Raw genomic sequence first — 25724 nt, 5'->3', positions numbered from 1 at the left:
CACTTCATATGCTCAATGAGATTTTTTACAAGGTCTTGGGCCGCCTCGGCATCATCCTTATATTGGGCCACCATCTCATCGGCATCGGCCTTAACCACTACGGCCACTGACTTGGCCGTTTCGAGCTCCTTAGCCAGATTTTTTCGATTAGAGACAGTCAAACCTAACTGCAATTGGAGCTCTTCAACCCTTTTAGTCTGAACCCCAGCCCTCTCCTTTACTGCTCTAAGCTGAATTTCAGTCAAATTTAGTTGTGCCCGAACAGCCTCTTTTTCCGAGTCCAGATGATCCATTCTGCCTCTCCATTCCTCGGCCTCAGCTTTGACTATATCCATTTCAGCCTGGAGTTGGGCAATTCGATCAAGTTTTTGCTGGACTTGAGGATTTTGACCATCAGTCACCACGTTCAGTTCATCATCACTAATCTCAAATATGTTTACCTGCTTGGTGAGGTCAATATATTCCTTCCGAGAACCCTTCAACTCTGCCCGGAAGCTCTTAGTCTCCCCTTCGAACTGCTCGCTAAGAAATTTAAAGGCGTCTCTTTTCTTGGTGAGCTCTCGAACTTCAGCTTCGAGTTGTTTCAGCTCTTTTCGATACCTTCTAAAGGCCTCGTGATGAAGCACCAATGCCTACAAAGCATGAAGAAAAATGTCAAGTTATCTATGAAATAACCTAAGTACAAAATTGAAAATCATCAAGGAAAATACGAAGATTACCCGGTTAAGTGCATGTTGTGCTTCGTTGAATAAACAAGGTGCCTCCACCTCATTCATCTTGGCCTAGTCACAAGACACTGAAGATAGTTGGTCACCCCTACGGGGGAGAAAAGAACCCGAGCATCCTCCGAAAGGGAAAAAATAATGGTGTGTTTCCGATCGGGATATGCACTCAGGGCAGGGAATCGAGGAAGGCCCGATTACTTCAGAGGGTGAGCTCTTCCTCGGTATCTCTAAATTGCCAAATCCGATGGCATCCTCTGTGGTAGTCGAATCCACGCCGTCGAAAAAAACATGAAAGGGGTCATTCGCTTCCAGGCCAAGTGCGACTCAGCAATCTCTATCGGGTCGAGTGCTTCCTGCGGGACTTTGGCCGCATCTCGGGAAGCCTTAGTTCCTGCCTCCACCTCGGCCTCCCTGACTTGATGGAGATCGGCCTCGCCTCCCCCTGGTTCGGAGGATCCTTGCCCTTTGAGCTGCGGCGGCATACTGGCCACCAGATCGAAGGCTTCTCCTTCCCTCTCGGACTAATCCCTCAATCGATAGAGTGAGTCCACGGACAGTGCTCGACCACTTATACTTCCCTTGGGTTTACGCACCAAACTTTTCTTTAGCTTCTTCTTCTCAGGGCCCGGAGAACTCGGAGCCCTTTTCCTTTTCGTCTCCCTATCTTGCCCCGAAGCAGGGGGCTCGGTGGGGATATCGTCATCACCGGATGGAGGCCTCATCTCAACATCTTTTGGTAAACCTGCAAAAAAGAAGTAAAGCAAGTCAGAAATCGACAGCGCGAAAGGGAAATCAAAAGTCACTTGAGAAAATTCTTACCATGGGAAAGGGCCTCCTATCGGACCTTCGAGAGCTCACGCCATGAACGCTTGGAATAAAGCCTTTATTTTACAATGCCCTTGACCCATTCCTTAAGTCGAGGAACCGCATCTGGCATCCGAGCAACAGCTGCACCACCATAAAATATCGATGAGAAGGGAGGAAAAGAAAAGAGCGATGAATGAAATCTTAAAAGCGAGATTATACTTTTGTTTCATATTCTACTTCTCAGGAAATGGCATATACTAGGCTGGGATCAAATCCGAGGTCTTCACTCAGACAAAGCGCCCTAACCAGCCTCGGTACCGATCTTCATCGATGCTAGAAAATGGGGCCTTACTGTAATGACCCGACTTGTCGATTTGAGTTATTACTCTCCCTTCTACTATTTAAAGTCTTGAATAGTTTCATATGATGTATTACAAGTTATATGCAAAATTTGAGGTCAATCAGACTTGATTTGCTATATTTCGACATCGATTCTTCAAGAATACGTGGTATCACATTAATCAAATGAGCTCCAAATTCAGTTTTGATTAAAGCATTAGATCCCTATTAAAAGATTTGAGCCATAGCAAAAAGAATCGTCGAATTCAGACATCGTATGAGAGAGTTATGCCCATTTCCGTATCGAACAAGATTTCCTGTCGCCGCGAGCACCCATGGTAGCGTGGGGTGCTAGCCCTGGCGCTGGGATATTTAAGGGTACTGGAAATAGCGCCACAGGCAGCGCTCCACGCTACCTGTGACGCTCGAAAACACCAAAGGCTCTATAAACAGGTTTTTTGACCATTTTTGACAAAAATATAGTTAGGGAGCTCGGTTTGGGCGAGTTTTGGGCGATTTTTATGGGTAAACATTGGGGTAAGTGTTCCTTATCCTATATTGATTATATTTCGTGATTCCATGCTCATTTACATCATGAATCCGTAAATTTATGGAAGAAAAATCAGATTTTAGTAAAACCTTCCAAAAATGTAAAATGAAGATTTCAAGGTCAATCCGATATCGGAATTTGATAAAATTGGTATGTATAAACTCATAATTGAATGGGTTGTCGAATTTTGTGAGTTTCGTCAGATTCTGAGACGTGGGTCCCACGGGCAATTTTTGAGTTAAATTTCGAATTTTGTTGGAAAATTTGTATTTTCATATGGAATTAAATCCTACGATTCGTGTTGAGTATATTGAATTGTTTGTGACTAGATTTGGAGCTTTCAGACATGAATTCGCGAGGCAAAAGTTTATTTGGAATCTTGAAATTGGTTGCGAAACAAGGTAAGTGTCTTGCTTAACCTCGAGTGGGGGAATTTCCCCTTAGGCATTAAGTTTTATATGCAAATTGTGTAATTGAAAACCATGTACGCGAGGTGACGAGTACGTATCTGGTTTATATGTGAAAATTTCATTGATTAAAAATCCTTAGACGCCCTTATGTATAAAATTGGAAATTATTGGCACCTATCAAACCCTCTATTTTTCATGCCTAGATCATTGTTTGTTGAAATTATTTTTACATGATGATTTGGTGTGATAGCCACCTTAATTTTTATGTAAAATATTATTTTGTTGAGTTGTTCACTTTCAGATAATTTGTTAAGATTTTCGTGCACATTATGGTCGAGCCATGGGCTCCTTATTGTGGAAAATAAGGTATTGTTAATTTTTGTGGCAAGTTGTGATATTTGAGATCTTGATGTGCAATTTGTGATAAGTTATAATAATTGAGCAGTTGATGTGCAATATGTGATAAATTGTAATAATTGAGCATTTGATGTGCAATCTGTAATATGTTGTAATATCTGAGCACTTGAGGTGCAGTTTATGAGATGTGATTTTGGCACGTTATATTGTGGGAGTTATGTTCGGGTGTTTGCACGAGGTTTCTGTCGTGCTATTATTACTATTGATTTATGTACATGCGACGTGACAAGGCGGGCTATATATATAAATATATATGTGGGTTTGAGCATGTGGGGAGATAAGGTGGGAACATTATTATGCACGTGTGGCGAGATAAGGCGAGAATTTAATTTATTATTACACATGTGGCGAGGCAAGGTGGGCTATGTCGGGGATTGAATTGTGATGACTTGTGATAGCATGGGGGCATTGTTGTTGTTGCATATTTACTTTTGGGACTACAAGATGATATCTCGAGAGTGCCTTTGTTGACATTCTCTGTGGTTGCACATGTCTTCGGTTATTTTTGTATTTTCGTGATAGGTAAATTGTTGTGTTCTTCTGTGATGTAATATTTGATTCTATTATGTGTTTGTATCCCTTGTTGTAATGTGTTGGCTTTGGCTCTTGTACGAGACTTTGAGAATTTGTGGTTCTAATCTTTATTAGGTTTCAAGGTTAAGTTGTTTTGAATAAAAGGAATTGTTGTGTGCTTTAGTTCTTATAAGTTTTACATCCAAATCAACAACTATCAAGTGATTCATTTTAATTAAAATGTTATTTTCTTCAGCCAAATATTTTCTAAAATAAATTCATTTCTTTGTTGATTTTCTTATTTGATTTAAAAATTTTAAACTTACTTTATCGGAAATAAATTGATCGTGTGCATCTTATATGCATTGATAATGATATTTGGCACGTGAATTATTCATACAGTTGTGATATGAAATGAGGGCACGAGGTGCCGGAGAAATATGATGATTTAATTATAGGCACAAAGTGGAGTGAAAATATGAAAATGAGATGAGACCCGTGTGTATGAAAAAATATGAAAATGGGCTGAGACCCGTAGTTGTATAATTATGAAATGAAGTGTCACATGGTGACTTTTTAATTGAAAGAATTATATTCAAAATATTTATTTGAAATACTTGATTTAATTGGGTGTACTTATATTCATAAATTGTTGGGCGTTATTAATGGTGTTTTTGTTGCCTTTATTGTTATTTGTTTCCTATTATTTTGTATATCTTATTGCACAGGCTATTAGACTAGTGAGTGTCTTGACTGTACCTCTTCTCTACTCCACTGAGGTAAGTCTTGATACTTACTGGGCACCGCTGTGGTGTGCTCCTTCTACACTTTTGCATATTTTTGTGCAGATCCAGGTATTGGAGATATCGGACTCGGACAGAATTAGAGTGGTATCGTAAGGATTCAAGGTAGAGCTGCTTGGTCGTCGCAGTCCCTTGGAGTCTTTTCATTTTATTGTACTGTTAATTTTTAATCAAACAGTATTGTATATTCGATCCTCGTGAATATTTTATGTATTCAGTTAGAGTTCGTGACTCAGTACTACCAGTCTTGGGAGGTTGTATGTCCTCAACACTATTAAGAAAGTTGATGTGTGCGTAGGCACGAGTTGCTATAGCCAGTTGAGACTAATACCGTGCGTTGATGTGAAAATCAGGCCTTTTAAAAATGTTTGAAGTGTAAGATTTAGTCTTAAAGTTTACAAATATGGATAAAAGAAATAATCTCAATTGAGATGGTGTGGTCGGGCTTATGTAGAATAGAGTGACGTGGTATCACCCCCGGGTATGTGCGTGGTAAGATGAAATAGTGATTTGATGGCTTGAAAAATAACTCTTGGCACGTTCGAGGACGAACGTATATTTAAGTGGGGGAGAATGTAACGACCCGACTTATCGATTTGAGTTATTACTCTCCGTTCTACTAGTTGAAGTCTTGAATAGCTTCATATGATGTATTACGAGTTATATGCAAAATTTGAGGTCAATCGGACTTGATTTGCTATATTTCGACATCGATTCTTCAAGAATACGTGGTATCACATTAATCAAATGACCTCCAAATTCAGTTTTGATTAAAGCATTAGATCCGTATTGAAATCTTTGAGCCATAGCAAAAAGAATCGTCAAATTCGGACATCGTATGAAAGAGTTATGCCCATTTCCGTATCGGACAAGATTTCCCGTCGCCGCAAGCGCCCAGGGTAGCGTGGGGCGCTAGCCCTGGCGCTGGGATATTTAAGGGTACTGGAAATAGCGCCACAAGAAGTGCCCCACGCTACCTGTGACGCTCAAAAACACTAGAGGCTCTATAAACAGGTTTTTTGACCATTTTTTAGAAAAATAGAATTAGGGAGCTCGATTTGAGCGATTTTGGGCGATTTTCATGGGTAAACATTAAGGTAAGTGTTCCTTATCCTATATCGATTATATTTCATGATTCCATACTCATTTACATCATGAATCCGTAAATTTATGGAAGAAAAATCAGATTTTTGTAAAATCTTCCAAAAATATAAAATGAAGATTTGAAGGTCAATCCGATATCGGAATTTGATAAATTGGTATGGGTGAACTCGTAATTGAATGGGTTGTCAGATTTTGTGAGTTTCGTCAGATTCCGAGATGTGGGTCCCACGGGCGATTTTTGAGTTAAATTTCGGATTTTGTTGGAAAATTTGTATTTTCATATGGAATTAATTCCTACGATTCGTGTTGAGTATATTGAATTGTTTGTGACTAGAGTTGGAGCTTTCGGACACGAATTCGCGAGGCAAAGGTTTATTTGGAATCTTAAAATTGGTTGCGAAACAAGGTAAGTGTCTTGCTTAACCTTGAGTGGGGGAATTTCCCCTTAGGCATTAAGTCTTATGTGCAAATTGTGTAATTGAAAATCATGTACGCGAGGTGACGAGTACGTACTTGGTTTATATGTGCAAATTTCATTGATTAAAAATCCTTAGACGCCTTATGTATTAAATTGAAAATTATTGGCACCTATCAAATCCTCTATTTGTCATGCCTATATCATTGTTTGTTGAAATTATTTTTACATGATGATTTGGTATGATTGCCACCTTGATTTTTATGTGAAATATTATTTTGGTGAGTTGTTCACTTACGGATAATTTGTTAAGATTTTCGTGCATATTATGGTCGAGCCATGGGCTCCTTATTGTAGAAAATAAGGTATTGTTAATTTGTATGGCAAGTTGTGATATTTGAGCTCTTGTTGTGCAATTTGTGATAAGTTATAATAATTGAGCAGTTGATGTGCAATATGTAATAAATTATAATAATTGAGCATTTGATGTGCAATCTGTGATATGTTGTAATATCTGAGCACTTGAGGTGCAGTTTATGAGATGTGATTTTGGCACGTTATATTGTGGGAGTTATGTTCGGGTGTTTGCACGAGGTTTCTGTCGTGCTATTATTACTATTGATTTATGTACATGCGGCATGACAAGGCGGGCTATATATATAAATATATATGTGGGTTTGCGCATGTGGGGAGATAAGGTGGGAACATTATTATGCACGTGTGGCGAGATAAGGCGAGAATTTAATTTATTATTGCACACGTGGCGAGGCAAGGTAGGCTATATCGGGGATTGAATTGTGATGACTTGTGATGGCATGGGGGCGTTGTTGTTGTTGCATATTTACTTTTGGGACTACAAAATGATATCTCGGGAGTGCCTTTGTTGACATTCTCTGTGGTTGCACATGTCTTCGGTTATTTTTGTATTTTCGTGATAGGTAAATTGTTGTGTTCTTCTGTGATGTAATATTTGATTCTATTATGTGTTTGTATTCCTTGTTGTAATGTGTTGGCTTTGGTTATTGTACGAGACTTTGAGGATTTGTGGTTCTAGTCTTTATTAGGTTTCAAGGTTAAGTTGTTTTGAATAAAAGGAATTGTTGTGTGCTTTAGTTCTTATAAGTTTTACATCCAAATCAGCAACTATCAAGTGATTCATTTTAATTAAAATGTTATTTTCTTCAGCCAAATATTTTCTAAAATAAATTCATTTCTTTGTTGATTTTCTTATTTGATTTAAAAATTTTAAACTTACTTTATCGGAAATAAATTGATCGTGTGGATCTTATATGCATTGATAATGATATTTGGCACGTGAATTGTCCGTGCAGTTGTGATATGAAATGAGGGCATGAGGTGCCGGGAAAATATGATGATTTAATTATAGGCACAAAGTGCAGTAAAAATATGAAAGTGAGATGAGACTCGTGTGTATAAAAAAATATGAAAATGGGCTGAGACCCGTAGTTGTATGATTATGAAATGAAGTGTCACATGGTGACTTTTTAATTGAAAGAATTATATTCAAAATATTTATTTGAAATACTTGATTTAATTGGGTGTACTTATATTCATAAATTGTTGAGCGTTATTAATGGTGTTTTTGTTGCCTTTATTGTTATTTGTTTCCTATTATTTTGTATATCTTATTGCACAGGCTATTAGACTAGTGAGTGTCTTGACTGTACCTCTTCTCTACTCCACTGAGGTTAGTCTTGATACTTACTGGGCACCGCTGTGGTGTGCTCATTCTACACTTCTGCACATTTTTGTGCAGATCCAGGTATTGGAGATATCGGACTCGGACAGAATTAGAGTGGTATCGTAAGGATTCAAGGTAGAGTTGCTTGGTCGTCGCAGTCCCTTGGAGTCTTTTTATTTCATTGTACTGTTAATTTTTAATCAAACAGTATTGTATATTCGGTCCTCGTGAATATTTTATGTATTCAGTTAGAGTTCGTGACTCAGTACTACCAGTCTTGGGAGGTTGTATGTTCATATTTATTCCGCTATTAGTTTTGATTACTTATTTATTTATTTATTTTAAAAATGGCTTCAAAATGTAATTGAAATCGTTTACCTAGTCTTAGAGACTAGGTGTCATCACGACCCCCAAGGTGGAACTTTGGGTCGTGACACTTACTGGCCCGACGGGCCAGCTTGATCAGTCCACCTCGATAAAGTCGGGGACTATATAAATGCATGAGATGGTCGATGGTGAAGTGACACCCCTCGATCTTGCTTACGAAAAAATGGAGGAGAATCACTATCCTCCAAAAAGACGGGTGAATTTGACCAAGGGTCACCTCGTACCTCTTACAGAAGGCGATAATGATCGGTTCCAAGGGGCCCAGCGTGAAGGGATAAGTGTGAACACTTAAAAAACCCTCAACGTCGGTAGTGATAGCTTCCTCGGGCTTGGGGGACACTACGTGCTTATTAGCCCAGTTGCAATCTTTCTTGACTTCGGAGAGGACATCCTCGGTGATCGAGCAGATATATCTCGAGACCGGTTCACACCGACCCGGTACCGAAGAGGTTTTCTCGTTCTTGAAATCAGCACCAGTCGGGCATCCCGTGGGGATGAACAATTTCAGGGGAGGCTCCGGTGTCGGTTCCTCAGCAGCAGCAGTATGAGAAACGGTTTCCTCAACAGCTGGCCTCGAGGCAGAGGGAGTTTCTTTTTGAGGAACGGATTTTGAAATCTTCGCCATTCCTTTAAATGGAACAGATATAAAGAGAAGAAGGTTTGAATGAGAAATAATGGATGATTAGCGGATGAAGAACTCTTATGAAAGATCTTAGAAAACAGAATAACTTGGAAGTCATGAAATCTCTTAGACACGATAGCAGAAGGTTTGAATGTAAAAGTTTGAATGAACAAAGAGATGAGGTATTTATAGTTTTCCAAGGGACGGTTCGCATCTAGGAGTGATCGGCCAGCAACTGACAAGCATTTAATGCCTTGAAAACTGGACCGACGGGACGTTTCAACTATTCTTATCGCTTACGTCATGATTTTGTCGCTTACATCATGATTTATTGAAGAAGTGAATCGGGAGCTCACATCGTTTCTCGTTATTTACTCTCCGAAAAACAAGGGGATTTTACGTCATGATTTTGTTGCTTACGTCATGATTTATCGAAGTAAGAATCGGAAGCTCATATCGTTTCTCGTCATTTACTCTCTGAAAAATGAGGGGACTATCTGTGTACGAGTAAAATCGAACTCAGGATTTGATCGATCATCCAACACGACAATTTGGGATCGAGAGATGATGATAAAATCCCGGAGATCGATTCCTGCCTTACCAAATTAGCCATCGAAACCACCAGACTTGCCTTCGAGTTTACCGAGGTCATAACCGGTCCCGATCATAACGATCTCAAGGAACATATTGCCAGCTTATCCAACAGGGGTCCGAAATTCCCGCAATTAACCGGACATTACGGCGAAAATCATTGAACATACCAAAAAAGGAACCAACGGTCAACAATCAAGGACCTTTTTACCTTTTATGGAATAATAGAATAATACCTCAAAAGTAGGTTCCTCTAATATATAAAGGGGGCCTCACAATTCATGAAGGACGTGGTAACATACACTCATAGGCAATACATTAACGTTATTCTTTAAGTTATTATTCTTTTGGTATCTTGGTGTCAATCAAAATACATTCAACTCAAGGATGGCTAGCTCTCCTAGGCTAAAATTATCCAATTCGTGTGGTTTGCAGTTAATTTATCGTTATTTATTTCAATTGCAATCTAATTTATCGTTCAGTATCAAGTTAATCTTCATATCCTTTAAACCACTAATAAATTCAATTGTTATCCGATTTTGAGGGTAAACAATAGGGTCCTTTTTTCTTAATAATAATAATCCAAATAGATGCTTCTTTAGGTAGTATGTAATAATAGAAATTCCATTAAATGATCTCATTCCTCATCTTCACATTCATACTTATAGTTGTGGCCTTAGATCTTTGCCAACCCCACTCCGTCAACTTTCGATGTAACACTAGAAAGATCATTGTAGTGTAAGTGGCTCCTATGTGTCTTTGCCTGCTACTTTTCACGGTTTTAGCCAAAATAAAAGTTCAAACCTTTGGGCTTAGGTACTCAACACAAATAGGCAAAAAGAAAGAGAGACGTAGCAAAAGTGATGGTGGTGGTGCTCACTGCTCACAGTGAGAAAACTGTTTACTCGCACTTAGTGTTTATATTAAATTATATTAACTTAACATAGTTAAGTGATAAAATTTAAATTCTTTTTAGAAGGTGGTGATAAAATGAGATTTTATATATATATATATATCCATTAATCATGATTAATTACAATTCATGCATTAATTAATTTGGTATAATCATGATTAAGTAATAAAAGTTAATGTACATCACAATTCATACATTAATTAATTTGGTATAAACACTAAGTGCATGTAAGATCTTTCCATTGGTGGGGGTGTATATTTTCTCGCTAGAATTATAGCCTGTTTGGCCAAAACTTTAAGCATCAGCTTATTTTGAGAAGTATTTTTAGAAAAAGTATTTTTGGAAAGAATCAGCTTGTGTTTGACTAATCAATTTGAAAAGTAACTAAGTAATAATTGGTGTTTGGCCAAACTTTTCAGAAAATACTTTTAAGTATCAAATTATAAATAAATACATGAAAACATTTACTTAATAGTTAGTATTATATAGGTAGATAAATAATCAAGATAATATTTATTATTAATTATAATAATTAAGTATTTTATTTATTTAAATAAAATATGAAATAAAATTAAAAATTACTTTTTCCTTTCAAGATGATTTAAAATTTTCAAAAACTCATTCAACAAATATAAAAGTTCATCCCAAAAGTCACTATAACTTATTTAATAATTTAAATTAAGTAAGATTATTTTGGTATATACAAAATTTTGCTAAGCGTAGTTTTGGTAAGAAGAAAATTTAAAATTGTTTCTGCTTTTAGAGAGAGATTAATTTTTTTTGCTTCTCAGAAACTGCTTCTACTTTTACCCATAAACACTTGTTCTCCCGCAAAAAACTTAGTCAAACACCTCTTGAGGGGGAGAATACTTTTTTGAGAAAAAAACACTCTTGGCCCTAAAAGAAGCTTGGCCAAACAGGCTAGTTTGAGATGGTGCCTTCTTTTAGAAAGGTTGTCATACGATAGATTTTAACTGTTTTTTGGGGACTACAGGGATTTTCAAGAGACATTTTGAAAAGATACTTGATATTTTAACTCGAATAGTTAATAGCTTTTGAAATTATATGTTATGAAATGAAAGGTCGAATAGGAATAGCTTGCGAAAATGTAATCGTCGAATGTCACCATATTTCCAGAATGGCTTAGCGATCAAGTTTTCAAAAGAAAAACATTATCAGTGTAAAGCAAAATTACCAGAAAGAAACAGAAAATAAAGGAAAGAAAAGCGAATCTCCTCCAGCATAATTTAAAGATCTCTGTGAACCGAAATGCAGTGTACTCAAATTTCATACTAAACAAAGTTGGAATTGCATAATATACAAATAATACATACTATATGTAATTACAAAAACAAGCAACATATCCAGACAGGGATTTCTTATTTCATGCCTGATTTTTGTACTTAGAATAGAGTTGTAAAAGAATGGAATGCAGTCTTTCAATGCAAAGTACATCCATTGTATAGCTCGGTACACAAAGTATCCCGCATTCATGCATGGTTTGGGGAAGGGCCGCACCCTAGGGGTGTGATATAGACAGCCTACCCTAACGCAAGCATTAGTGGCTTCTTCCACGGCTCGAACCTGTGCCCTGCAGGTCATACCGAGACAACTTTACCATTGCTCTAAGGCTCCTCTTCAATAGTAAAATATTGTCGAAAGTTCTTGGACACATACAAAGTCTGTCAGCCAAGCTCCAGATCTTGCCGCTATCCTGCGCATGCACATGTACAAAAAGTTAGGAAGCTTTCAATGTCATCAGTAATTTGGTTTTCAGTAAAAGGGAAGGTTGTGCTAAGAATGATTTTCACCCTTTTCTCATTATCATAAAGAATCAATAAATGGCAAATTACCTCAGAATCCGACACCAGTCATAAAGATGGATAGTGCAAGTGCAACCCTTTAGGCCCAACAAAATATGACCTGATGACAAAACAAGAAAAGGATGCTCAATGGTGACACCATTATCTGTAAACAAAAATGTAACTTGTGAGCTTTTCTCCTATAAACTACCAGTTTCCAGAAAGATTGGCAAATAATCAAAAGTAGAAAACAAAGAGTTCTAAATTGTAAGTGTTCAAGTCTCCAGTAGACTCCAGATAAGCTCAGGTAAAGAAGGCTGCTGATAAAATGGAATAGTTAAAGAGTACTAAATCGAGTAGGCAGAATTAATAACTTCAGATGCTCCAAAGTAGAAGCCATCAAAGAGAAATGCTAAAGAAATGATAGGCTGGCCCTGTATATCAAAAAGATATGCATGTATTACTCGCATGGTAGCAGCTGTGCAAACACACTTGCGAGAATGGCATTCAAACCATGTCACGTGTTTACACATGCTTTAGGACAGTAAGACAAAGAATGCGGGGAAATGAAAATGAATAGTCAACGAAAACTAGCACCATGGCCCATGACATAGAGTAACAGCCATTTTATGAGTTTCTGCATAGTCAGCTTACAAAGAACTATGCAGGATAAAATCATGAAACTTTGCTCAACATCCAAGAAAAATTCAATACTATGTATAAGAACCTTGAAATGATTAGATACCCCATGTTCCTAAATTGGCACTTTTGAAGAGAGAATCATCATTTTACTCTTTGATGAGTTGCAAACATCATGAAGTCATTGAAGATAGCTCATCGTTACAAATAATACTATTCTTGTAGAGGATGTTGCAGCTTCATCCTAGTCTGCTATCCATGCACACATAGGAACTAAACTCGTACCTTCATTAGATATCACTCAAATTTTGGATCAAGTCAGTAAAAGCAATGAAATAAAGGAAAGTAAATTCTTTTGTATTCATAGAAACTTAGACTAAGATCCATATAGATGATATCTACTGGTTGGAAATAGGATATAGTCTTGTTACTACATTGATTTTGAACCTATTGCTTTTCTAGGATTATTTTGACCTTATTATAGATTTATATGCTAGTAATAATATAGAGAACTTTTAATATTATTATTATTATCATTATTATTATTATTTATATATTTTTAACTTAATTTTTACTTATATTTTTATTTGGTATGATGATGACATGAGTTGAGCTTAAACAGAGAAACATGTTCAATGAGGATTCGTATAGCCGACCCTGACTAGTTTGGGACTAAGGCTAAGTTGTTAGAAACTTAGACTAGTATAACTTCAGGTTTCGGGCTTTTGAAAATAAATAATTACTGAGCCGAATTTACATCTCCAATCATGGAATCTCCTTTTGTCTTGAACTTTGTCACTAAATTGACCAAGCAATTAAATCAGGAAAGTGAAGCAACTGAAATTGCCCCTGCTCCTCCCTGCCTTTTGCTTTCCTCAGATAGAAAACGTAAAAGTAATAAAGTAACAGAGAGAGGTGCTTTGATAATGTTTAAGGACTCTCTTTGTCCTACCCATGTAACAATAGGACTTCCATATGAATCGTCTTGCAAAAAATCCTCTTGCAAAAATTTGTTTAAAGCTCTGTAACTGTGTTCTAGACAACCATTAAGCTCAAACATAATAAATATTTGGTGAACACTACTCCTCAAGCAAACTAGGGATAACAAATATCTGCCTTTTCATTTCCTTAGAGATGTGAGAGTAATGCACAGTAATTTATCAAACGGATAAATTATCCAACTCGACCCGTATTTGAGACGGATAAAAAACGGGTTATCCGGCGGATAATCTGGATATCCATATTATCCATGTCTTCTTGAATATGATCACTTTTGGGAGAATTCCTAGTCTCCCAAATTTGAGTAACCCCCAGTTTGAGGCTTCACAAATGTAAAAGTTAAACACATTAGTTATCCATTGGTTATCCATTTGGTTAACCATTTTCTAAGTGGATAATATGGTTCTTATCCATATTCAACCCGTTTTTAAAAAGTTCATTATCCAACTCATTTTTTAATGGATAATATGGTTTGATAACTGTTTTCTTTTACCCATTTTGCCACCTCTAGGGATAACAAATATCTGCCTTTTCATTTCCTTAGAGATGTGAGAGTAATACACAGTAATTTATTTTAACTCATGGTAAAGAAAGTAGCTTTATTTCTAAAGTAGCAAAAACGATCTCCACTGTCAAAACCATCAAAATCAATTGGCAAGTGACAGACTTTCCATATGTCCTTATTCCACAAATTTATCATGCAGATTCAACATAAATCAATCGAAAAAAGGGGAAAAGAAAGAAATGTGTGATCCTACTTGCCCGGCAACAGCTAATCCATCGGCAAGCAGAGAAGTTGCTAGCTAAATCTGCAAGCCGGTCTGAAAGGCATTATGAACCTGATCCCAGCAGCCCAGCCTTGCTGCTAATGCTGCCAAGGTTAGAAAATATTGCAGTTATTAACGCAAGTAATAGCAGGAAACTTAAACCGCAGACAAGAAGAAATTACACTTTTTTACAAATCGGAAGACGACAAACATTCAAGTGACAAATAATGGGACTAACACAACGCTGGCCACACTATCGCAGAGTACATTTGAAAGGGGAAATAAGTAAATCTAGAATATTATTCACTTGCAGGGGAGATTTCTCAAACGCTGGACGGGCAATGGAAGAGCACATGACCACTAGATTTATGTATCTTTGCATTATTTGGTCACACTGTTTCATTAATTTTTTAAATGAGCAGAAGGAATAAAATCATTTGGAGCTGATCACAATTAAAGACCAAATAAGACCATGTTCCAACATCTTCGTCGAAATAATACAGTACTTCAGAATTGGGTTTCATTTTCCAGTACATTCATTGTGGTGGGAATCATAGGGTGTCAAATATTAATTTACACATTAGCCATCACATGAAGCAAAAATAACTTCCGGTCTCATCTTGTGTCTTGCCTATAGCCAAAAATCATGACCACAATGTTTCACGTTTTTTTACAAGGGCAGTGCTTCATGCATGTTACAGAGTAATACTTAACACTTCTATTACGATCCTCTAAGGAAATATAATCTTCTACTTTTAAACTTAGTAAGATATATTTATGTAGTATGATTATCCAAAATCCAAATCATAAATAATTGGGAATCTAATATCCCTCAACTAACTGTTAACCAAAATCTGAAACTATATGGTTCGTACCCTGCCGCAGACAAAAGTCTCGCATTTAAGTGGAGGAGAATAGAGGGGCGGACCTCATTATCCACCGAGTTTGAACGTGCACCATGGCCCTCAAGGATTTCTTGGTTATCAAAAAAAGGTATGGCAATTGAACTTCCAGAATTGAAGCTTTATAAAGCAAAACATTGTTAGGACATGCCTTGAAACTCCTCATAAGACCAGCAAATTTACCAGATACTTCCAGGGTACATGCGTGGGCAGACTGCTCAGGAACTGAAATTAAGTGGTGTTAGAAAAGACAGCTTCTCAACCATTTATTTCATTCCAATCAACTTATAGGTCAAGTGATATGCAACTGAAACAAAGTCAGATATTCAAATTTGACTTCTAAAAGTTTGACAAACAGGTTCAACACTTCAGCTCTCGCGTTTCTAGAAGTTCAAGGTTACAAGAGAAGAAGTTTTGACAGATTAGAAGAGTAGGTAACTAGCAAGAAGATTAGAAGCACCCCAACCCAAACACCCATGGTCGCTTTCCACTATAGAAGTGGCCAACTCCTCCCAAACCCTCTTCTTCGACCCCTCCCTACAGACTCGTACACTCTTTCAAAACCCTATCATGAACTCTATGTTTCTTTTACTTTGATTACCTCCAATTTTCTCGTCCCATAGAAGTATTATGTCCCTAGCATTCTCACAAGCCGGAACGGTGTCATACTTCATCCACATCCCTCCCCAAAAAGTTCTTGTAATAGCATCTGACGTAACCTTCATTTTAGTTTCCTGCAAGCATAGTAAATACGCCTTCTAATTCCCTTAACCCCGCCTTGATGGTAACCCTTTTGTTTGGGTCACGCATCCCCCTTATTCAAGATATAGTCTTAATACCCATAAGCTACCTATCCTTCAGCCTATCCCCCTTCTCCTCTCAATGCCACCCCTCTCTTTCCCCCAATGCCTCCTATCATACACCAAAAGGTTACCTCTTCCCCCATTTTCTTACACCAACTCAAGGTTTTCCAAGCTGAAGGTTTTAGGTGGTTGTTTCAATAGACTGCAAATGGTTGGAAATCCTTGACGAGCCTTAGTTAGCTTGTCCCACTTCTCATTATAAACAACTGCCCTCCCCCTACTCATTTTATAATTATGTGCTCCCGACGAGTCACCACACTGATGTTACCCCTTTGGCACTAACTAGTTTCCTCTCTACAATAACAACACTAGAGTTATGCTCCCTAGCCTCTAACTTGAGTAGAGAAGAGGCCAAGGGCTTTTGACCCAAACCTAAGACACGTGACCACTCTTTGTGTTTTAGTAACCCGATTCAATATAGTCCTCCATGTCATAAACCTAATTCAAGGGCACTCTAATCTTTTTGCCATAGTTTCTAAATTTCTAAGTTGCTCGGGCTCGGGTGCGGGTGTCCGATACGGGTGCGGATCTAGAGGCCGGATCCTTCATGATCTAAATTATAAGATTCGGGAGTACGGATCCACGAACGGATACGGGTGCGGCAATTTGGCTAAAATAATTCAAATATTTAAAAATATAGTTAAGGAGAATCCTACAAGGAGATAAAAGGAAAAGGACTGACATATAAATCTATATACAAAGTATTTCATTTTCTCTAGTATCACCCTAATTTTGTTTTGTTTTTAAAAATCATTGTATCTGTCCTGAATTCCTCCGTCAATTTTGGTCAAAGTACCCAAAATTGGTTGAACAGATCCGGTATGAATCCTACACCCACACCCACCTCACGTCGTGTCGACACGGGTGCGACACCGAAAGTAAAGAGTTCGAGCAACTTAGCTAAATTCTTCATCTCCCCCAATTTAAACTAACCGCCAAATTTACCCATATACATGCTCGTTCTCGGCATCTCCACCGTATTTGCCAACCATGAGAAACTCTCCCTCTTTTATGCACTGCCTCTCTCTCTCTCCCTCGTAATCCCTTCCCTCTCTCTTCCCTGCCCCGACAATCTTCTCTCACACAAAAAAGGCCTTAGTGTAAAACTCTGAAAACAACCGAACTATGTACCAAATCTACCCATCATCAACTACTACCGACTTGGGTATATTACCACCATTCCTCACCAAAATACTAACCCTTGACATGTCATGCTTGCTACATATAACGTCTACAAAACCCCAAACATGTCCCCTACTTTCTTGAAAAAATCGAAACACAATATGTGTGCTCATAGGTGCAACTACATCGCCGTCATACCTAGGGTCAACACATCCTAACATCTCACTCCATCTTTCAACCTTTAGAAAATTTCCATCAATCCATCTTCGACCTTCAGAAAATATTATCGTGGTTTGCTCGTCGCTAGTGAATCTAAAAGGAAAACTCGTGTCATCGTAGGGTGACACTTGTCAAGCCAGAAGCTAGCTCTCACGCCTCTAACGCCTATATGTAATAGCCTTTGGTGAGCCAACCCACTTTCCAACAATCCTAAACCAATATGTCCTCAGAAAGCTCTTCCTCCTATTGGTATACTCATTTAACACCTTAAATCTTAGCTCCTTGCAATATGCAACCATTTACTATCGGACAATTCTCATCACACTCCATCTTTGGCCAAGTCACACCATCCTTGAATGACTTAGTTATGAATTTTCTTGACTCTAAAGAAAAGAAAGAATCCCCTTCTCTAGCCATTTTCCACTCTCCAAACACTGAAATAGAGGGGGAAAAGCCGGTAGAAAAGCTGAAGATTTACCTCTTAGAAGAAAATACATCGTCGGAAAGTCGACGAAGGTGGGCTTCCGCGTTGGCTTCACATAGTGGCGTGTGGACATCCAACGAAGGTCTGGTTTGTGGGGTTTAGTGGCGTGTGGACATCCAACGGAGGTCTGCTCTATTTACTTGTACTCTCTTTTGCTATGCATCTTCTTGATGCCTTTAATGAAATTCTCTTACTTCATCAAAAAAAAAAAAAAAAGGTTGTTCTCCTCTTATCTTTCAACATATCCTCTCTTTCTCTAATTACTTTACAGACCTCCCAATCAATCTTCATATTCAATTCACCGAGTCAAAAGTGCAGAGAGGAGAAAACAATGCACAAATCACATAGTTTCACTTTTCCACTTGAATGCAATAATCAAGTAATGTAGGAAGCATACAAGCAATCAAGAGCAGATTGGGAGATTCCCAAATAGAGGATTATTGATATTATGGTTGCATTTTTTGCAGTTCTAAACTGAGTAATATCTTGTCAATCGGTCACGAGGAGCCTAACCTATAGAAACTATTTCCAAAAATGTGCAAGAGACCAGAAAGGTCATTCCAATAGATGGATAGAGGAAAAAACAAAAAAGAGACTAGAAGAAGAAGTTTCTAATCTCTTTGAAGTTCAGGTTTCCCATAATTCATTAGAAGATTTATCTTGAATGCAACACAAATTCGAAATGTATTACACCAAATTCCTCAAAGTCTTAATATAACACAGAATCATTCTAGTGTTTTAAAGTAGAAGTAGCAGAAGGTAACAGTATTGGAACACTATTTCCAAAGATATTTGGTGAATCATTTGGAAGGAAAGAAATGCAAGATTCTTCAAATACTAGAGGGACAATATTGCAATCTCAAACACAAATTTATTTATTTTTTTGCCTAACTTTTATTTCATCGGTATATTTTTGCTTAAACTTGGCCACAGCAAATGTTTTTTGCATGTTGCCATGGTAGATTTCCTTAGCTCTTTACACTCTCTTTAAACTTGTCTCTTTTTGGATGTAACTTCTGATATGCATCAATATCTCCACATGACTTATCAAAAACAAAGTAGCAGAAGGTAATAGTACTTACATTTGTCACCAATAGTCACCACATGAGCATTTCCCATCCTCAAAGCGATGAAATCGATTGTTATCCCTCACTATAATTACTCTTCTGGTGATCTTAGAAATAAACTTTATTGCATTGTGACAATCTCCACATACACGCAAGTTTTTCATAACTCTAATAGGCCTTTCAGGTGGAAAGGTGATAAGTGCAAAAGCAATGGCTAATCTTTCGCTGTGATACCTGATAGTCTCACTCTTTTCCTGGCCAGCTACCTGTTGCAATACATAGTTTGTGTCTGCAACATACCCAGCTTGCTCTATGTAATCACCTAATTCATCCAACTTCTTATATATCTCCTTAGACTTCGAGTGGGATCTATCGCCAGCAGCAAATGTGTGGACTTTATTTCCCTCCTCGACCCAACTCAAACCAGTTTCCTTTTTCACACCTCTGTCTCTAAGCATTTTCCTTGCTTTGGCAGCCTCTTGATATCTACCAGCAGCAGCATATGCATTGGACAGTAGCACATGTACGCCTGAGCTAACAGGACCTAACTCAAAAACACTGTCGGCCACATAAGCTGCCAATTCCGTGTTTCTGTGGATTCTACAGCCAGTCAATAGAGCTCCCCAAACAGACTCTGTTGGTTGCATCGGCATCTCCTCAATAACTTGAACGGCCTCTTGCAATTTTCCAGCTCGTCCAAGGCAGTCCACAAGGGAAGCATAATGTTGATCTCCTGGCTCAACTCCGTGCTTCTTCATTAAATCAAAGTAAAATTTTCCTTCTTGAACCAGCCCAGCATGGCTACAAGCATATAGAACACATAAAAAGGTAATAAAATTTGGCTTCATTCCAACACTCTCCATTTGTTTAAACAAGTCAAATACTTTTCTAGCGTGCCCGTGCTGAGCACAAGCAATCAACATCGCGTTCCACATTCCTAAATTCCTAAGCGGAACCTCATCAAACACACGATAAGCGCCTTCAACAAGACCACACTTGGAGTACAAAGATATCAAGGCACTCCCAACAAAACTAGACGAATCATAGCTCGTTTTCAAGCACAAACCATGTATTTGCTTCCCTAATTCGAGCAACGTGGAATTCCCACACACCCGAATCACACTCGAAAAGGTAAAGTCATTGACATCCAAATTTTCACCTAAAGCAAGCTTGAAAAGCCTCAAAGCTTCCTCGTCCTTGCCCATTTGAGCATACCCGTATATCATTCCACTCCAAGAAACCACATTTCTCTCAGGCATTTGATCGAACACCTCCCGAGCAATCTCAATCTTCCCGCATTTGGCATACATATCCACCACAGAACTCCCTACAAACACATCAGACTCAAATCCAATCTTCAAAGAAAAGCAATGAATCGATTGCCCAATACGATAATCAGAAAGAATCCCGCATGCTTTCGTCGCGCAAGGGAAAATATGATCATCAGGCCTAACACCATTATACAACATTTCACGAAAATACTGTAAAGCAAGAATTGGTTGTTCATTCTGGGCAAGAGAAGAGATAACTGAACTCCAAGTAGTGGAAGACTTGAAATGCGTTTCATGGAAAACTTGTGCGGAATCAAGTGGGTGTTGGAGCTTTGAGTAGAAGTTGATTAAGTGGTGGGAAACAAGTGGGATTATTTGAATGCCTGATTTGATTATATGTGCGTGTAATGCAAGCCCTTTAAGTAAGGATCTTGATTGGGTTAGGGACAAGAGATTGTTGCATATGGTTCGGAAGTTGAGTTCGAAATTTTGTGGGTTTAGTGAGGGTTTTGGGAAATGTGAATGGGAGAGTGAAAGGTGGTGGGTTGTTTCTTGAACAGGTTGATGCACGAGTGGGTAGCTCATGAGAATGCAACAAGTAAATGGCTAAAGATATACGAAAATGAGGATTTTGAGTTCCTGTATGAAGCTTCAAAGCGTAACAAGAAAGAACTTAGGCAATGACTTTGGTAAGTATTCTTTGTTTGGGTCCTTTCCAGTTTATTCTTCCGTTAGTCGTTCTTCTTCCAAATATGGGACCGATAAGATAGGAGACGACTCCACTGCAATTTACAAATCTAAGAAGTTCTATAAAGAGAAGTCCTTAGCTTTGCTCAAGATTGATTGAGCAAAGGAAATAATCTTGTAAAAGAAAAATAAAATAAATGTTATAAATAAAGTGAATGTATATGGATGTTCATTTAATCCCTTCATACATTTTATTTACTACATCTAATGAACTTTGGGTGCATCTCTCTTGAATAAGAAAACATGTACATTCTTCTCCTATATATCGTGTCTTCATTAATATATTATTTTATTTTGATCTTATTTCATAATACGTTATCAGCACGAGTATCTAACCAACTGAGTTTATTTATTTCATCCGGGTTTAATCTTCTTCCTAAAAGAATAAGCTTTAATTTTAAATTGTCATGCCAGAATATCTAGTTCTAAGTTTACTTTTATGGAATAGAACAGTATGCTATCAATTCTTTGCCGTGATATTAAAAGAACCTTGTGATATTATGCTTTTGAACATATAGAATAAGGAATGCTTTCTGTTTATGTTATAGCTAATATTTGGCTAGAATCATTTGAACTTTGAAAACTATCAATTAGCTATTGATGTGTCTTTTGTTGGAAATTAGAAATAGTGATACCATTAAGTTTTATGCCTAACTAGCCTATTAAGACATATAATAAGTGTTGGAACATGATATACTTACTTTAGCTTTGCAACTCTCTGATTATTGAATAAACGTTTTTGGCTTCATATACATAGGGTAATGATTATGTGCTAATTTACGGTCAAACGTGATATAATAACATTGCATTGCATATTATTACTTTTTGTTTTTACAAGCTTGTATACACAATATTAGTACACGATTATATATTGCCCAATAGTTGTAAAAAAATCATTGATAATATTTTTTATCATTTTAATTTACTTACTTTTTTATGATAGTTTTCACTATGTCGAATTTATTAGAACTTGAATTTGTGGCACTTGACATCTCTGAAAATAAATATTTGCCATGGATACACGCTAAAGATCGCGGTGACATTATTAAATAAGAAAACGAAGCATCAAGTCAAGATAAGGCGAAAGCCATGATTTTCCTTCGCCATCATCTCGATGAAGGGTTAAAAAGTGAATATTTAACCTTGAAAGATCCATTTCAATTTTGACTTAGTTTGAAGGAACGATATGACCACCTAAAGGCCACGATATTGCCAAGAGCTCGTCATGAATAGATACACTTACGGCTACATGATTATAAGACCGTAAGTGAATATAATGTTGTTGTATATAGAATAACTTCCTAACTAAAATTATGGGGAACCTAGGAATGATGAGGACATATTGTAAAATACTTTTTCCACTCCCATGCCTCAAATATGGTGTTACACCACCAATACCGTGAAAATGGCTTTTAAGATATATTATGAGTTAATTTCATGTCTTTTGGTGGCTTAAAAATATAATGTTCTTTTAATGAAAATCATGAAGCATGCTCCGTTGGATCAGCTTCATTCCCTAAAGGGAATATGGTAGTGAAAGAAGCCAAAAATAATTATCGTGATTGTATGAATATACGTAGGCGTGGCAAGGGGCAAAATAATAATCGTCATGTTGTTGGCCGTTACAAAAAAAAGAACAACAAGGGTTCTCATAATAATCCTTCAAAAGGCAAAGATAATATTTGCCAACGATGTGATATGAAAAATTATTGGGCATAAACTTTTTGTACGCCTCAATATTTTATCAAACTTTATCAAGTCTATAAAAGGAAATAAAATAAAGTTGAGACTCACTTGACCTTTCAAAATGATGTTGAGGCGGGTCGTATGAATAATCATGATAAAGTTGAAGTAAACCCTGTCTATAAAGATGATATTTTTAAAGGCCTTGCATATATTACTCATTTAGAAGATGGAGACTTCTTTGAGCATCATAACTGAAGACTTATTCCTAGAAAAAAATATAAGAATAGTTGTTCTTTTTATTTTATGAAGTTCATATTTTGAATAAAACTTTTTATATTGTTAGTATACTTTCCTAAGTACAGTTTCTTTTGTTCTTAAATTTTTTAATATCACTTATGGTGTATTTTTTTTTTTTATGAAGAATATGAAAACTTCTCAGTATTCAGTTGGCCGTATGAAGAATAAAGAAAAAATATGTTTTCTGGATAGTGCCACAATACACGCCATATTAAAAGATAAGAGATATTTTTTTTATTTAATTATGAAAGAAGCCAATATCATAACAATATCTAATAGTACAAAATTAACTGAGGGCTATGGAAGAGCGGTCGTATTATTATTATTCGGAGGAATTATTTTGGCTATTAATGATGCATTATATTGTATTAGGTCTAAAAAAAATTTGTTGAGTTTTAAAGATATTCGCCAAAATGGCTATCATATTGAGATCACCAATGAGGAAAAGGTTAAATGCCTTTATATTACTACAATAAAAGCGGAAAAGAAGTGTGTGCTTGAAAATCCTCTCGCATTTTCCTTTGGGTTATACTACACTAGTATTGGTGTAGTCGAATCACATGTCATAGTAAACAAACAAGGGGTCTAGTAATGATTTTATTATTTGGCATGACCGGTTGGGTCATCCCGGTTATAATATGATGCGCAAAATAATAGAAAATTTACATGGTCATTCATTGAAAAACCAAAAGATTCTTCAAACTAAAAAATTCTCCTGTGATGCATGTTCTCAAGGTAAACTGACTATCAGACCATCAACAATTAAAGTTGGGGTTGAATCCCCTACATTTTCTGAACATATACAGGGTGATATATGTGGGCACATACATCCTTCATGTAGACCATTCAGATATTATATAATTTTGATAGATGTATATGTGCTTGTTATTAACCCGCAATTTGGCCTTTGCGAGGTTATTGACTCAACTAATAAGATTAAGAGCATAGTTTTCAGATTATGCAATTAATACACTGGGTCTTAATAATGCCGGTGAATTTACGTCCCGGGCCTTTAATAATTATTGTATATGTCACGACCCCAATCTACCACCGTAGGATGTCGTGATGACACCTAGTCTCTAAGACTAGGTAATCCTAACATGCATGGAGAAATAGCGGAAATAACAATAGAACTTCAAATTTAAACCATCTAACTATCATAATAGAACTTGACAATACCGCAGACAATAACTCCCAAAATTTGGTGAGACTGAGTCATAAGTTCTACACGAATATACTGTAAAATTCCTAATAGATCATTATCTAAATAAGAGTAAGCAGTAGAAAACGAGGACAGAGGGTGACTTAGAGACCTGCAAACATCGGCAGGTATACCTTGAAGTCTCCGAGATGTATAGCCAAATCATTGATGCCTAGATTGATACGAGGTACCTGGATATGCACAAAAAGATGTGTAGAAGCGTAATATGAGTACACTATAATGATACCTAGTAAGTATCAAGTCTAACCTCGGTAGAGTAGTGACGAGGCCAGGTCAAGATACCTACTAGGATAAGAAAAATAAGTTGAACAAGTGTAGTACAATCTAATAAGGGAAACGAGGAAAATGAGGCAATAAATAAATACAACAAGATAAGTTACACCTGAATTTAGAGCAATAGAGGCAACAAGGAAGAAACACATAATAAGAACATCAAAAAAATAATGCGGGCAAATACAAGTGAGGTAAATGAAAGATAACAACAAGAATCATAATCGAGGTACCGCCTCGTATTCACTTTTCACAAATTTCAATCACAAAATTTTCTTACACCGCCCACGTGAGCCATACATTTAGATAGTTTGAAATTATTTTTTCCGAAATAGCTACACGCACTTTAGCCCACCTTATGTCACCGCGTGGGTTCAAGTAATTCTCGTACTAGCAACACGCATATAAATCTCACCTTATCCCGCCATATGCACATTAACCCATATCCTTATACCGCCACATGCACATTAATATCGCAAACACAATAATAACTCGCACCACAAGTGCCCATATGCCACATCTTGCTAAAAGAATCAACAATACCAATATTTTCATAATAAATAGCCCATGGGTCAACCACAATGTGTACAAGAAATCAAGAATCTTAACAATAACAAAATAATGGTGAATAGCTCAACAAGAATAATACCTCAACAATTAACAATTTCGCCTCATAGTGATAACGGCTTTTACAACTTCAACACCAATAGTTAAACAAGAGAATGTTCATGAATTAATAACTTCAAGTAAGGCAACTCAATAATTAAGTAATTAACAAGGCAATAAGGAAATAATAGCTTCAACTAAGCATGTAAGGGCAAATAACAAGTAAGATATGGATCAAGTGTTAACAATGTCAAATAAAGCATGTAAGGATAGATTAACACGTATAAGGGTAGATTAACAATGAAAGATATAACATGTTATGACAATTCGATTAAAGGTATGGAAAGAATCTAAATAGTCTAAACCGATCAAATATCATATATAGCTCGTGTACCCACTCGTCACCTTGCGTACACAGCTATCACATATCACAAATAGCACGATCAACCCAAATCCTAAGGGG

At 37.0% G+C, this 25724-nt stretch overlaps 1 protein-coding gene across 4 annotated transcripts; it reads right to left on the bottom strand.

Annotated features, from left to right (window-relative positions):
- Positions 1-11559: 11559 nt before the first annotated feature.
- Positions 11560-21153, bottom strand: LOC107792537 (putative pentatricopeptide repeat-containing protein At5g52630). 4 transcript variants are annotated; one of them, XM_075252493.1, is made up of 5 exons: positions 19178-21153; positions 15434-15632; positions 14497-14609; positions 12152-12221; positions 11560-12012 (listed from the first exon to the last, which is right to left on the bottom strand). In XM_075252493.1, exon 1 carries the CDS (start codon positions 21016-21018, stop codon positions 19183-19185), a length of 1836 nt encoding a protein of 611 aa, XP_075108594.1. In that variant the 5' UTR covers positions 21019-21153; the 3' UTR covers positions 11560-12012; positions 12152-12221; positions 14497-14609; positions 15434-15632; positions 19178-19182. The 4 variants fall into 4 exon arrangements, with proteins under 4 accessions (XP_075108594.1, XP_075108596.1, XP_075108595.1 ...); XM_075252495.1 differs by having other exon boundaries at positions 15381-15632; positions 19178-21126; XM_075252494.1 differs by lacking the exon at positions 15434-15632 and having other exon boundaries at positions 12152-12266.
- Positions 21154-25724: the final 4571 nt, after the last annotated feature.

The sequence above is a fragment of the Nicotiana tabacum genome, chromosome 4, assembly GCF_000715075.1.
Source record: "Nicotiana tabacum cultivar K326 chromosome 4, ASM71507v2, whole genome shotgun sequence".
In the NCBI taxonomy this organism is placed as follows: domain Eukaryota; kingdom Viridiplantae; phylum Streptophyta; class Magnoliopsida; order Solanales; family Solanaceae; genus Nicotiana; species Nicotiana tabacum.
The sequence above is the reverse complement of the archived record's forward strand: the minus strand, read 5'-3'. Positions and strand labels throughout refer to the sequence as shown.